At 56.4% G+C, this 12831-nt stretch overlaps 1 protein-coding gene across 2 annotated transcripts in view; it reads left to right on the forward strand.

Annotated features, from left to right (window-relative positions):
* Window positions 1-12081, forward strand: part of NUP62 (nucleoporin 62) — a 25429-nt gene extending 13348 nt beyond the window's left edge. For both annotated transcript variants that reach the window (XM_007112455.4, XM_007112456.4), the window contains exon 2: window positions 9356-12081. In XM_007112455.4, the coding sequence (XP_007112517.2) occupies window positions 9420-10970 (1551 nt within the window). In that variant the 5' untranslated portion in view covers window positions 9356-9419 and the 3' untranslated portion in view covers window positions 10971-12081. The remainder of the gene's footprint in view (window positions 1-9355) is intronic.
* Window positions 12082-12831: the final 750 nt, after the last annotated feature.

A 12831-nucleotide genomic window follows, 5' to 3' on the forward strand; every position in this document is an offset into this window, starting at 1 on the left:
TCTCGTGGCCTCACACCGCACTGTGGTCTGGCCACACTGGCCTCCTCGCCGCTCTGGAGCCTGAGACTCTGCCTTGTCTAAGGTCTGGTTGGCAAGCTGCTCGTCGCTGATCGGTTGATTTCCATTCTTGAAGGGCAGGCTCTCTGGGCTCATCCGTTCCCTGAGATTTAGAGGAGTTTTCTTTGACTCAAGGGAGAGTAGGGGATCCGATTCAAGAGAGATTTAAGAAGCAAGAGTCAGTGTCTCACATGTTGGTGAGACAACCTAGAGGAGATGATGGGGGGGGGCAGGGGACAGGGAGTCCCTGCACTGACACAGTAAAGGTACCGGCTGGGCCGGGCTTTTGAGCCTCAACGGGCATCACACTTCCCCAGGCAGGGCTGCACTCAGCAGTGCTGGGCTGGGCTGATGGCGACCAGGGCCAGCGGTTCCCTCAGTCTCTGATTTCCTGCCTTGTCTCTGCCATGTCTTCTCCCCTCCTCTGGTCTCTCTGAGCCCGTGGCCACACTTCCTCCAAGTCTTAAATAAATAGCTAATTCCAAAGGGAAAACGTAGTTGGTACAGACAGCTCCTGTCCTGCCTGGGTACTGTCTGGGCTCAACGTTGTTGGCAGCCACCAGGTGGCTGTGGGCAGAATGCCAGGAGCGGTTGCTCCCATCGCTTCCCAGAACCGCATTAATAAGTTAACATTTCCTGGGTCCCGAGGATACACCAGACACGGTGCTAAGTGCTTGACACGGATTAGACCATTTCATCTTCACAGAGACTGTATGACTCTGGAGCCGTCATCGCCTTCTTTCAGATGAGGAAACTGAGGCCTGGGGGATGAACTTAGAACTAAGATCCCAGGGCTAGAAGTGGAGGAGCAGGCGCTCGGGCCGACAGGCTGCAGCGCCCGCTTCTCGTTGCTGGGCTGTGTCCTGCCGGGCGGCTGGCAGAAGAGGTTGGGTGAAGTCCTCTGTCTGCAGAGCTCGTGGGAGTGCATGGGCCGGACTTCTCACGACCGCTGCAGGCCTGCTGCCCTCCTGCCAGCCCATCAGTGGACTAGACAGACCTGGGCCCCATTAAGGAGCCGTGAGACATGGAGTCCTTTGGCTGGACTCGTTGCTGCCCCAAATGAAACAGTTTCTGTTACGAAGGAAGGGGGTGGATGTGGGGCAGCTGCCTCTGCCCCAGTGGATGAGCCTCGTGGTGGGAGAGTCACTTCTGAGGTGAGAGGTGAAGGGCCGCGGTGGGGTTGGGAGGGAGTGGGGTCCCGGCTTTATGTCCGGTGGGTGGACTGGCTGCCAGTCTGCTTCTGTGACCCGGCCCTCAACCCTACTCCCCCTCAGCCTGCTGTTCCAGCCGTAGCTGTGCAGAAGCTGCCCTGGAGGTGTGTCACTCCCTCGGCTGCTCAGCCGCATGTCCGCCCAGAGCACCCCACTCCTCCATTAAGACTTAATTCTGACATCTCCCCCTCCCCTGCCCCAGAAGGAGCTCGATTCCCTTCTTGGGACTAGTGTTCACTGCTGTGTGACCTTGAAGAAGTCACATCACCTCTCTGAGCTTGTTTCCCATCCAGGAAGGGTTTAGTGTGCTGCTTGCTCCCTAGTGCTTCTGCCCGGGTACCGCTTACATAGGTGGCACTCAGTAAATGTAGTTAGTATCAGTTCTCAGGCCGTTGGTCAGTCACAATTATTTATTGGGTGCCTGCTGCATGCCAGGCACTGCTCTACGTGCTGGGGGTACAGCCATTAACAAAACAGAGGGAAATCCTGCCCTGTGGGGCTGACACCATCACAACCACAAGCCCTCCATGGTGCTCCCAGGCCACCCTGTCCCTCTCCTCCTTCATACATGGCCTGTCGTTGCTGGGTGTCACACACATCCACGCCTCGATGAGGTCACCCCAGTGGCCGGGGATGTCTGGGTTCTCAGGATCACGGTTGTTCTTTCCCCACTAGCTCTGCAGCTGCTAGGGTCCCACGATTGAAACACCCCTGTGTCCTCGGCCCCGACGCACAGAGGCAGGCCTGCCCTGGCCCTGTCGCCCCTCACTGCTGCGCCTTTCTCAACCCCAACTCCAGGATGTGTTTCCCATCCATTTCTCTGTATTGAGTTCCGCCCTGTTCTTTCTTTGTCCCCCACCCCTGTATTAGTTTCCTATTGCTGTTGTAACAGGTTACCGCGAACTTAGCCGTTTAAGACAACACAAATATTTCCTCTTACGGTTCTGGATGTCAGAAGTCTGAAATGGGTGCACGGGGCTGTGTTCCTTCTGGACACTGGGGGAGACTCTGGGTTTTGCCTTTTCCAGCTCCTAGAGGCCACCTGCTTTCCTTGGCTCATGGCCCCTTCCTCTGTCTTCAGAGCAGCAGTGTAGCAGCTCTCGGAACGTTCTTCCGTGGTCATGGTCCCTCTGGCTGTCCTCTTCTGCCTCCTGATCCCACTAAGAACCCTCGTGATTACATTGAAAGCCCACGCAGATAATCCAGGATCATTTCCCCATCTCAGGATCCTTGATCACATCTGTGAAGTCCCTTTTTGCCATGTGAGGTCGCGTAGTCACAGGTTCTGGGATTACGGTGTGGACATGTCTCAGGACTGTTATTCTGTCCACCACACAAAACCCCTCCCCCATACCCTGCTTAATCTATCTTTTCCTCTTGGTCCAAGGCTGAGGTCCCCCCATATTCATTCCCAAACACCCCTGTTCCTGGTGTCTAAGAAAAGGGGCTGGGGTAGGGAGGGAGGGAAAGGAGAGCCCAGGGCTCAGTAACAGTGCCGCCTGCCTGCCCTCCAGCCACACCGGCCTCCTGCTGTCGTGGTCCCACCCCAGGACTTTGTTCTGGCTCCTCCCTCTGGTCTCAGATGCTCTTCCCTCTGGCCGCCTCTGTTAATCCCCTCACCCCTGCGCGGCGCCCCCGCTTCCCCTTCCCTTGCCCCACTTGGTCTTTTCTCCGTGACGCTGAGCCTCTTCTAACACGCCATGTAATTTCTCTGTTGTGTCTTGTTTTCCTGTCTGTCTCCCCCGCTGGAATTTAGCTCCATGAGAGCAGAGACTCCTCTGTCTCATCTACAGCCATGTTTTCGGGGCCTTGAATAGTGTCTACATAGCAGGTGATCAAAAATACCTGTTGTATGAATGACTGTTGTACTGCAAAGAATTTGTGTGCTCTCTGTGACTCCCCCCTCGGGGGACAGACCATTTTTCCTCTCTGTGTTGTCGTCACTGTACACAGGGTGGGGCTGAGTAAATGCTAGAGTGAATAAAGTAGATGAAGTTCGGGTTTGGAGAGGCAGAAGAACTAAAGGTTGGTGGACCTGAGCGAAGGCGTAGGTGATGGCAGAGAACCGTGGTCCTTGAAGCTGGGGGTGAGTTGTGTCTGTAGGTGGGAATCCCAGATGCCCCGGGGCCATGCAGGTGGCCGGATGTGGTTTGGAAAATGAGGGCAAATGCGGGGCTGGTGGCTCTGCCAGTAGCACCCTCAGTGATCTCTAGGCAGCCCCTTTTCACTCGGGGCCTGGGTCCCACGTGGACCAACTACCCCGGCCACAGCTGCCCAGTTCCAAGCACCTGGCCCAGGCACACCCTCCCCTCTTCCCAGGAAATGGCACCACTTCAGTTTTTGTACCTCCCCACTTGCCGCCAAGCAGCGTCGGCTTCTCTTTTAGGAAAGCTCACCCCTTTGGTAAAAGTAGAAAAGCCCTCACAGAGGACAGAGGGCTTTTTTTCCTTCTCTTTTTTTCACAGCTCACAATAATGTGTATTTGTTCAGCCATGTTTTATGAGAAACTCCCAAAGTTCTGGTCGTCAGTGGCTTTGTTAACCGGGACAGACCCTGCAGAACTATCACTTTGTCTCATTTTGGTGCAGATGTATACATGCCCCAACCTGGGATTCTCTCTGCTCCATCCCCAGGGTCCTGGCTCAGGCCTTGGGCTCTTGGCCTAGACCGTCCCCCAGCCTCCTCCCAGCTGCCCCACCTCCAGCCTCTACTGCTCCAGTCCATCTCCCATCATGTTAGTTCCCTCTCGGCCCGCCTTAAAGTCCCTCAGTGGCTCCCTCAGGATAAAGTCTGGCCATTATCGTGACATTGGTGGCTCTGCCAGCTTCTCCTATCACATCACGTGGCACCATACATGAATGTGGTCACAGGTCCCCAAGACTACCCTCAGCTTCTGTGATTTGCTGGAAGGACAGATCACAACTCAGCAAAGCTGTTATAGTTACGGTTTATTACAGCAAAACCAAAACAGGTTAAAATCAGCAAGGGGAAAAGGTATTCGGGGCAGAGTCCAGGAGAGACCAGGTGGAAGCTTCCAGTTGTCTTCTCCCAGGGGAGTCACACAGACAGGGCTTAATCCTCCAGCAGCAATGTGAGCACACGCGGGACGTTGCCCACCAGGGAAGCCTTGCTGTCCGGGGTGGTTTTAGCTACAGTCATGCAGGCACCGTGTCACCTTCGTTATTCAGTCTCTAGCTCACGGGGCAAGCTGATGCCGTGTGGCCCGAGGCCCGCCTTAGAGACACTCTGTCAGGCAGGATGCTCCAAGGGCTTGGAGGTTCCCTCCCCAGAGCTGGGCAAGGGCCAGTCTTTTCTTTGGAATGTGCAGGGTTCAGCCCTGCCCCGCGCACGTTCTCCCTCCAGCCCACGCCGACAGCGTACTCGGGCCCCAGAGCCACACCTGCTGGTCAGCCTCTCTCTGCCGCCACCCGGACCCTCCTCCCTGTCTCCGGGCTCACCCCTCGTCCTAAATCGCTCAGCTCAGGCATCCACTCCCACTACCTGTGACCCAGCCTTGCCCCTGCCTGCAGCCCTGGTACTGAAAACCGATGTTTGCCGCGTCTCCGGCTGCCTTCAGGGTTTAGGTCATTTCCCTGGGCCTCACTGTCCTCGTTCGTCAAATGGACCTGCTTTCAGGAATAAGTGAGTCATAACACACAGGGTGGGCTGGATCAGTACGTGTTCACCACTTTTAGTATGTCCCTGGCATCCGAGGTGTTGGAAACAGATGAGGCGTTTAATAAATAGAGAACCGTTAAACCAGACAAGGCCCCACGGGAGATTGTTTTTCTTGTGGTATAAAAAGCAAAGAACTTTCTATAAATGCTTTTCTGAAAAATTTTAGCTGCAGCTTATAAATAGCAGAAGCTCACTCGAGTGAGGTCTTGAGAACTGAGACACGTGGGTGTAGCAGTTCGGGTGCTTCTGGCTGCTGGTAGTAGGCGCAGCTCGAGGTGGCTCTGCAGTGAGCCGGGGGGTGTGGGCGTCTCTCGAGCAAGAAGGGAACTGGTGCAGGGCCGGGCGCCGGTGGTCCCGGAGGCCAAGGCACTTGTTGTGGCGAGAGTGAAGAGGCCTTTCTCAGAAGCCCCCAGAAGAGCTTTGTAAAAAGGCCAAGGTCATGATCCCGCCCCTGGAGAGAGACTGATGTTGGTGGTCTGATCAGCTTACGTTTTGAGTGTATGTCCCAGGAGGTGGTGGGTCGGAGGCAGCCAGTTGAGGTCTGCTGGCTCAGACCAGGCAGACCCACCGGGAGGGCGGGCAGCCCCGGGCCCCTCTCCCCAGAAGCACATGGCTGCGTGGAGGAGACCGAACCAAACCAGGGGTCTGCGGTGGAAGGTGGAGGGGCAGCTGCTTGGGCAGAGGGAAGAGGAGACAGGACTGGCAGATGCCTTCTCTGGGCCAGGCACGCGGCCTCTCAGTCGTGACCTTGTTTATTCTTCAACGTGTGAGGGGAGTATCCTCATTGCAGGTGGGAAAACAGGCACAGAGCAGTTCAGGAGCGACCTGCGCCGGGACCCGCAGCGGGTGAGTGGCAGGAGCAGAGTTCAAGCCCGGGTCTTTTCTTCATGCTTGGACACCAGCTTCGTGCCTGAAAACAGGGAGCCGTCTTGCAGCTGCTTTTAAATGGAAGGAAAATCAGCACATGAGGGTGTGGGGTGGAAGCTGGGGTGCAGAATAGTGTGGCCATGCCCCCAAAGCAAGGCTGCTTGCCCTGTAACCGGGATGGCGGGGGGTGCCCATTTGATGAAGTAGAGATGAAGAGGGCTTTTCAGTGCAGGGGCGGGGCTCTAGGGCCCACCGTGGGGTGGAATTGCAGGTTACTTCCGTCTGAGCCTCTCCTCCCCCATCTGCGCGCTGGGGCCATCGTCCCGACGACCTCGTAGGACAGGTGTGAAGTTGGCTGAGGAGGGGGTACGTAGCACAGTGCTGTCGGGGCCGGAGTCGGCTGCCCCAGAACCAGTCTCATTTCGACGCTGGCATGGGTCATGCAGCCTGAGGCCCGCTGAAGAGTGGCAGCTGACCGTGAGTTCGTGTTAAACTTGAGGTCAGCCACAGCCTCCAGGTCTTTTTCCTGAGCACTTCACAGCTGGATTCACGCCCACCCCCACCCACCCCCGGCCTCCCTTCCTTCCTCACCAGCTTCCAGAGGCTCGCCAGCTTCCAGAGGCTCGCCCCAGAGTGACGGTGCAGTGCTTGCATGTATGCAGCGACCAAGGTCATTAACACCCATACCCAGCTCCCTCCGGACTCAGCCATGCTTCAGTGTTGTAGGGGCCACTCCCACTTTCCTGATGAGGGAGCTGAGTCTCAGGGAGCCCTAGGGAGTCACGGGGTCCCCCTTCATATCCGTCAGACACTTTCTACTCCCCAACTGTATTCGTGTCCTATATGGCTGTTCTCAGAAATTATCACAAACTTATTAGCAGCTTAAAACAATGCACATTTATTCTCTGTATTTATGGAGATCAGAGTCCAAAATCATTCTCACTGGGCTGAAATCAAGGAGAGCTGGTTCCTACTGGAGGCTCCAGGGGAGATTCCGTTTCCTTGCCTTTTCCAGCTTCTAAAGAGCACCTGCATTCCTTGGCTTATGGCACCTTCCTCTACCTCCAAGTCAAAAATGCGTTACTCCAGTCTCTGCTTCCATCTTCAGGTGGTCTCTTCTCTAGCCAAATCTCTCTCTGCCTCCATTTTATAAGGACACTCATGGTGACATTTAGGGCCCGCTGTTTAACCCAGGATTATCTCCCCGTTTCAAGATCCTTAATTTAATCACATCTGAAAATTCCTTCTGCCGCATACGGTAGTATATTCCCGGGTTCCAGGGAGTAGGACATGGGTGTCTTTATATTTTTATATGTATAAATTTATTTATTTATTTATTTGGTTTTGGCTGCATTGGGTCTTCCTTGCTGCGCGCAGGCTTTCTCTAGTTGCAGTGAGCGGGGGCTACTCTTCATTGCGGTGTGCGGGCTTCTCATTGCGGTGGCTTCTCTTGTTGCGGAGCACGGGCTCTAGGTGTGCGAGCTTCAGTAGTTGTGGCACATGGGCTCAGTAGTTGTGGCTCGCGGACTCTAGATCGCAGGCTCAGTTGTTGTGGCGCACGGGCTTAGTTGCTCCGCAGCATGTGGGATCTTCCTGGACCAGGGCTCGAACCCATGTTCCCTGCATTGGCAGGAGGATTCTTAACCACTGCGCCACCAGGGAAGTCCGACATGGGTGTCTTTAGAGCACCACATCTTTGGTCCTGACCTGGCATGGTGTTATTTACACATGCCGGCTCCCCTGCTTCCTTCAGCCCAGCCTGTGGTGTCCAGCCCCTCCCCACACCCAAGTCACCTTTGGGGCAAGACAAGGTGTGATTGAGCACCAGCCTAGGGGAGGTTTGTTTAATTCAGTCACCCTATCTGTCCCGCTCGAACTGTGATTCTAGAATCTGGCTACACAAGTTCGCTGGTTCTTCAGAGTACATTTACACCCTGTAATATGAAGGTCTCTTTCAAAAGCCAAGCTTATCCATTATGTGTCTATTATACAGATGGAATGAACATTTGGAAGCTACTGCGAATTAGCAAGGAGACCATCCACCTGTAGTCCCACCAGCCAAAGACAGCCCCCAGTCACATGTCGATGTATTTCTTTCCAGCCCTCTTTGTTCAGAGTAGTTCTGTTTTTCCACAGCTGAGATCACACTGCACTAGTAAATTTGCATTCTGCTTCCCTTTGTTGTCGTTTCCTGCATTTCTTTCATATAGTTAGAGGCCGTGTCAGTGGGTATAATGCAGATCTTCCCTTATATCTGATACCTAATTGATCCCCTAATTCGGTGCAGGGAAATGCCCTGTCATCTGGTACCCGCACTGGGTGAGGAGCTTCGTGGATCAGGCCCATGGCCTGGGGTCAGCTCCTGGGAGGTCACCGCAGCCCTCTGAGCCCAGTTTCCTCATCCTGGATGTGGAGACATAACCCCCTGCCGCCAGACAGTAGTGAGAGAACGTGTCCGTGAGCAGCCGCCTGATGGTTGGTGCTCAGCGTGTGATCACTCACGCCCACTGACCTTTTCCTCTCCGAGTCACCTTTGACTTTCCAGCTAACAGATGGCTCTGCTCAGGGCTTTTTCAGTTAGAAATTATGGAACTCAGTCAGCTTAAACTGAACAGGGGCGTGCTGGCTCATGGCGCTTCTGAGGAAGACAGAGTGGGGCTGGTGAGCAGGACTGGATTTTCGGGGGTTCTCACGCTCTCTCCCCCTCCCTCTTTCCTGCGCTCTCTCTGGTGGCAGCTCATCATCTCCCGGTGCTCATCCTCTGTGCCCTGCACCTGCAGGTGGAGGAGGCCCCTCTGTAGCACCTGGAGAGAAACCCGGGGGAGATCTCTTGGCCGACTCGCATCTCCATGTCCCCTTGAACCAGTCTCTGCGGCCGGGGGCGCCAAGCGCTCTGACTGAGCACTTGGGTCTCATGCCCACCCCTGAGTTAGAAGGAGGGCGAGGGACTGCACCAACATGCCCTCCATCCTCCTAAATGGTGTGGGGTGTGCGCAGAGGGGGCCTTTGGCACCCAAGGCCCTGGCGTACGGCTCAGCTTCCCAGGGCCCATCTCTCTGTGAGGTCCAGAAGGGCACGTGGGGGGTGGCACTGTGCCTAATCAGCCTACCCCCACCCACTTGCAGTCAGCAGGGAGGCCTGCGGAGCAGGTCCCAAAGGCGCTTGTGTGCCTCTAGCCCCGCTCGCCAGAAGCGCCTCGAATCCGACCTCCTCCTCGGGCTGAGGTCGGTTCAGGCGCCCGCTCTTCGGCCTTCCCCTCCTTGGCAGCCCGGCTCCCGCTGGTGCTGGCTGTGGCCATGAGCGGCCCAAGCACCTCCAGCTCCTAGCGCCTGACCCCCAGGACGGGCTGCGCGTCCCGATCCTTCTTTCCTAGTTGAGCAGGGCCTGGTTAGGCTACACATTGAGAAGAGGAATGGTGGCTGCTTAATCAGAATTATCGAGTCCTGCCACCCTGCAGACGGCTCCGTCGTGCCGCTGAGGTTGCCCTTTCAAAACTGCCATCTGATCATGTCGCTTCCTCTGCTTTAAAAAATCTTTCCAAGGTTGCAGACACCGGTGGATTTGCTTTGGGAGCCGGAGTAGCTGCTGCCACCAGAGTCTGGAGCCATGAGCGGGTTTAATTTTGGAGGCACTGGGGCCCCCACAGGCGGGTTCACCTTTGGCGCCGCAAAGACAGCAACAACCACGCCTGCTACGGGGTTTTCTTTCTCCACGTCTGGCACCGGCGGGTTTAATTTTGGGACTCCCTCCCAGCCAGCTGCGAGCACCCCTTCGACCAGCCTGTTCTCACTCACCACCCAGGCTCCGGCGACACAGACCCCAGGATTCAGTTTTGGAACCACAACTCCTACAGCAGGAGCAACCGGATTTTCCTTAGGGATCAACAGCCCAAAGCTAAACTTGAGCGGCGCAGCTGCCACCCCGGCCACGACGCAGCCCGGTGGCTTTGGGCTCGGCGGCAGCACCCTCACCAATGCCATCTCGAGCGCCGTCACGTCAGCCCAGGGCACGGCGCCCACCGGCTTTGTGTTTGGCTCTACCGCCACGTCTGCTGCTCCGTCCACCACACCTGGGGGCTTCTCGTTCACGGGTGGAAGCACGTCCCAGACTGGGACCTCCGGCTTCAACATTGGCTCCATGGGGAGTTCGGCCCAGCCCACGGCCCTCACCGGGCTGCCCTTCACGCCGGCCACGCCAGCGGCCACTGGAGCGGGGGCCACACAGCCAGCTGCTTCCGCACCCGCCGCCGCTACCACCAGTGCCGGGCCCTCGCTCTTTGCCTCTCTTGCAACCGCTACAACCTCGTCGGCTGCCACCGGGCTCTCCCTTTGTGCCCCAGCCACCACGGCGGGAACGCCCGGAGTGGGGACGTTGGGCTTCAGCCTGAAGGCCCCTGGAGCAGCTTCCACCACCTCCACGGCGACGACTACCACCACCACCACTGCCACCACCGGCTTCTCCTTGAATATAAAACCACTGGCTCCAGCTGGAATCCCCAGCAACACAGCGGCCTCTGGGACCGCCCCAGCTGGCCCCAGTGCAGCCACCGGGGTGTCCGCCAGCCCCGCGATGACCTACGCCCAGCTGGAGAGTCTGATCAACAAGTGGAGCCTGGAGCTGGAGGACCAGGAACGGCACTTCTTACAGCAGGCCACGCAGGTCAACGCCTGGGACCGCACGCTGATCGAGAACGGGGAGAAGATCACCACCCTCCACCGCGAGGTCGAGAAGGTGAAGCTGGACCAGAAGAGGCTGGACCAGGAGCTCGACTTCATCCTATCTCAGCAGAAGGAGCTGGAGGACCTGCTGAGCCCGCTGGAGGAGTCGGTCAAGGAGCAGAGTGGGACGGTGTACCTGCAGCACGCCGACGAGGAGCGAGAGAAGACCTACAAGCTGGCCGAGAACATCGACGCACAGCTGAAGCGCATGGCCCAGGACCTCAAGGACATCATCGAGCATCTGAACACGTCAGGGGGCCCCGCCGACACCAGCGACCCGCTGCAGCAGATCTGCAAGATCCTCAACGCGCACATGGACTCGCTGCAGTGGATCGACCAGAACTCGGCCCTGCTGCAGAGGAAGGTGGAGGAGGTGACCAAGGTGTGCGAGGGCCGCCGCAAGGAGCAGGAGCGCAGCTTCCGCATCACCTTCGACTGAGCCGGCTGCCCCGAGGGTGCACCACGGGGCTGGGGACATGCAGTTACTGTCCCGTTTTGGGGTTGCAGTGAAATACATGTTTGTTTCTTTCTTTTTTTTCAAACAGTCGTGCTGTTGAGAGAACTGTTCTGTGGTTTGACTTTCCACCTTAGCGAATAGAAAGGATTCTCAGCACTCCGGTCCGGGCAGCAGCCTTGCAGGTGTGGTTTCTGTGTGTATCATCTGTGTGTCCTAGACTCTCTCCATCTACTACAACCACCCACCTCCAAGAGCTGGAGAAGCACTGAGCCGCCTGAGAACCACTTGTCTCCCAGCCGGGGTGCCACGCGGCCACTCTGTCCAACACACAGTCATAGGTGCAGGGAGAAAAGACTACGGTTGAAGAATCTCCATCCTCAAGGAGCCAGCAGCCTGGTGTAAGTGTAACCAGTATAGAGAAGTGACTTGTGAATGGAAGGAACAGTGGGACATAGAATTTCAAAGGAGGAAAGACAGGTCAGATGAGGGACTTGAATGAGGTGTTGAGAAAAGATGTCTCACCTTGCCTGGCTGACACACCTCCTCATCCTTGTCTCCTAATCTCGGGCTTCACCTCCTCCGGGAAGCCCTCTCAGCCACCCTGAAGCTGGGTCAGGTAGCCGTCCTGCATCCTGCGGGCCCCACTCCACACTGAGCTTGCGAGCTCACATCTTTGGTTACACTCGTCACACTGTGTTGTGCCGACTGTTTACTTCTCTGCCTCGCCATTAGGTTGTGAGCCCCTGTGGGCAGGGACTGTTTCTTGTTCCCCTTGTGTCCTCGGCACAATTCCTGTCACATTTGTCAAACAGGTGAACAGTAGAGATGAAAACCAGCATAAAACATTAGTCCACAGAATGTCTGTTGAAGTGGCCAGGGTGCCAGAGGCGGCCACAGACTTGATTCTGAACCTCCCAAAGCCAAAGCAAACCTAGTCAGTTGCAGTGAGATCCACAGTGTCCAGAAGGCAGAAGCCAGCCAGCTGTATCCCAGGTGTCTTTTGTATTTGTCTTTACACTCTGCTGCACTCTCTGAAATACCTACGGCTGTCTGTTGCTTTTCTAAATAAAGTTTATAGTGGAATAAAAAAGCTGCTGTTAATGTGGATAACTTAGAAGAAGTTTGGGAAAAGAGCAGGTTCCCGATCAAGTGGGATGCCATTTGTCTGAAACTCAGAAGCAAGCAAACCTAAATGCACTGCCGAGGCGTGCATACACGTACGTACACACACACACACGTTCACAACGTGGGTTCCTCTGGCGCTGATGGCAGGAGAGGAGCAGGTGGGGAAACCCGTTATGGCTGGGTCATATCTTCCAGTACATGTAAATAGCCAGTCACCTGTCACCACCCCCAAGGCGTGTCATCAGCAGCGTTCCTCTCCCTGTTGCCTGGGGCTGGCCGGAGGGTTCTAGCTGTGCTTCAACAGCGGGCAGCAGGTGAAGCTGGGCTGCAGCTTTCTGTCGGGTGACTTCCAGATGCTGGCCTGATGTCCTCCCTCTGACCCTGCGGGTGCTAAGTGATGCCGGGCGCTCAGATCTTGCTCCTGGTGCAGGGCATCCAGCCTCCCTCAGCCTGTGCCACACTAAGCCGTGTTTTGGCTAAGGAGGGCCCAAGGGCACTGGACATGTATGGGCCAGTTTCCCAGAGTCATGATCATGAGTCGTTTCCTCAGGCCATCTTGGGCTTCTAAGAACCACTGTCCCATCCAAGCAGAAGCCATGGAGGAGGGAGGGGAACGAGCTAGAGGAGGGAGACCCCGGCAACCCCAGTTGCTTCTCTCCGAAGGCTCCGGCCCCTGCAGCAGTGGCCCTTTGTGCCATCTGTGAGCCGTGACTTCATC

Source organism: Physeter macrocephalus, unplaced genomic scaffold (assembly GCF_002837175.3).
Source record: "Physeter macrocephalus isolate SW-GA unplaced genomic scaffold, ASM283717v5 random_79, whole genome shotgun sequence".
NCBI classification, from domain to species: domain Eukaryota; kingdom Metazoa; phylum Chordata; class Mammalia; order Artiodactyla; family Physeteridae; genus Physeter; species Physeter macrocephalus.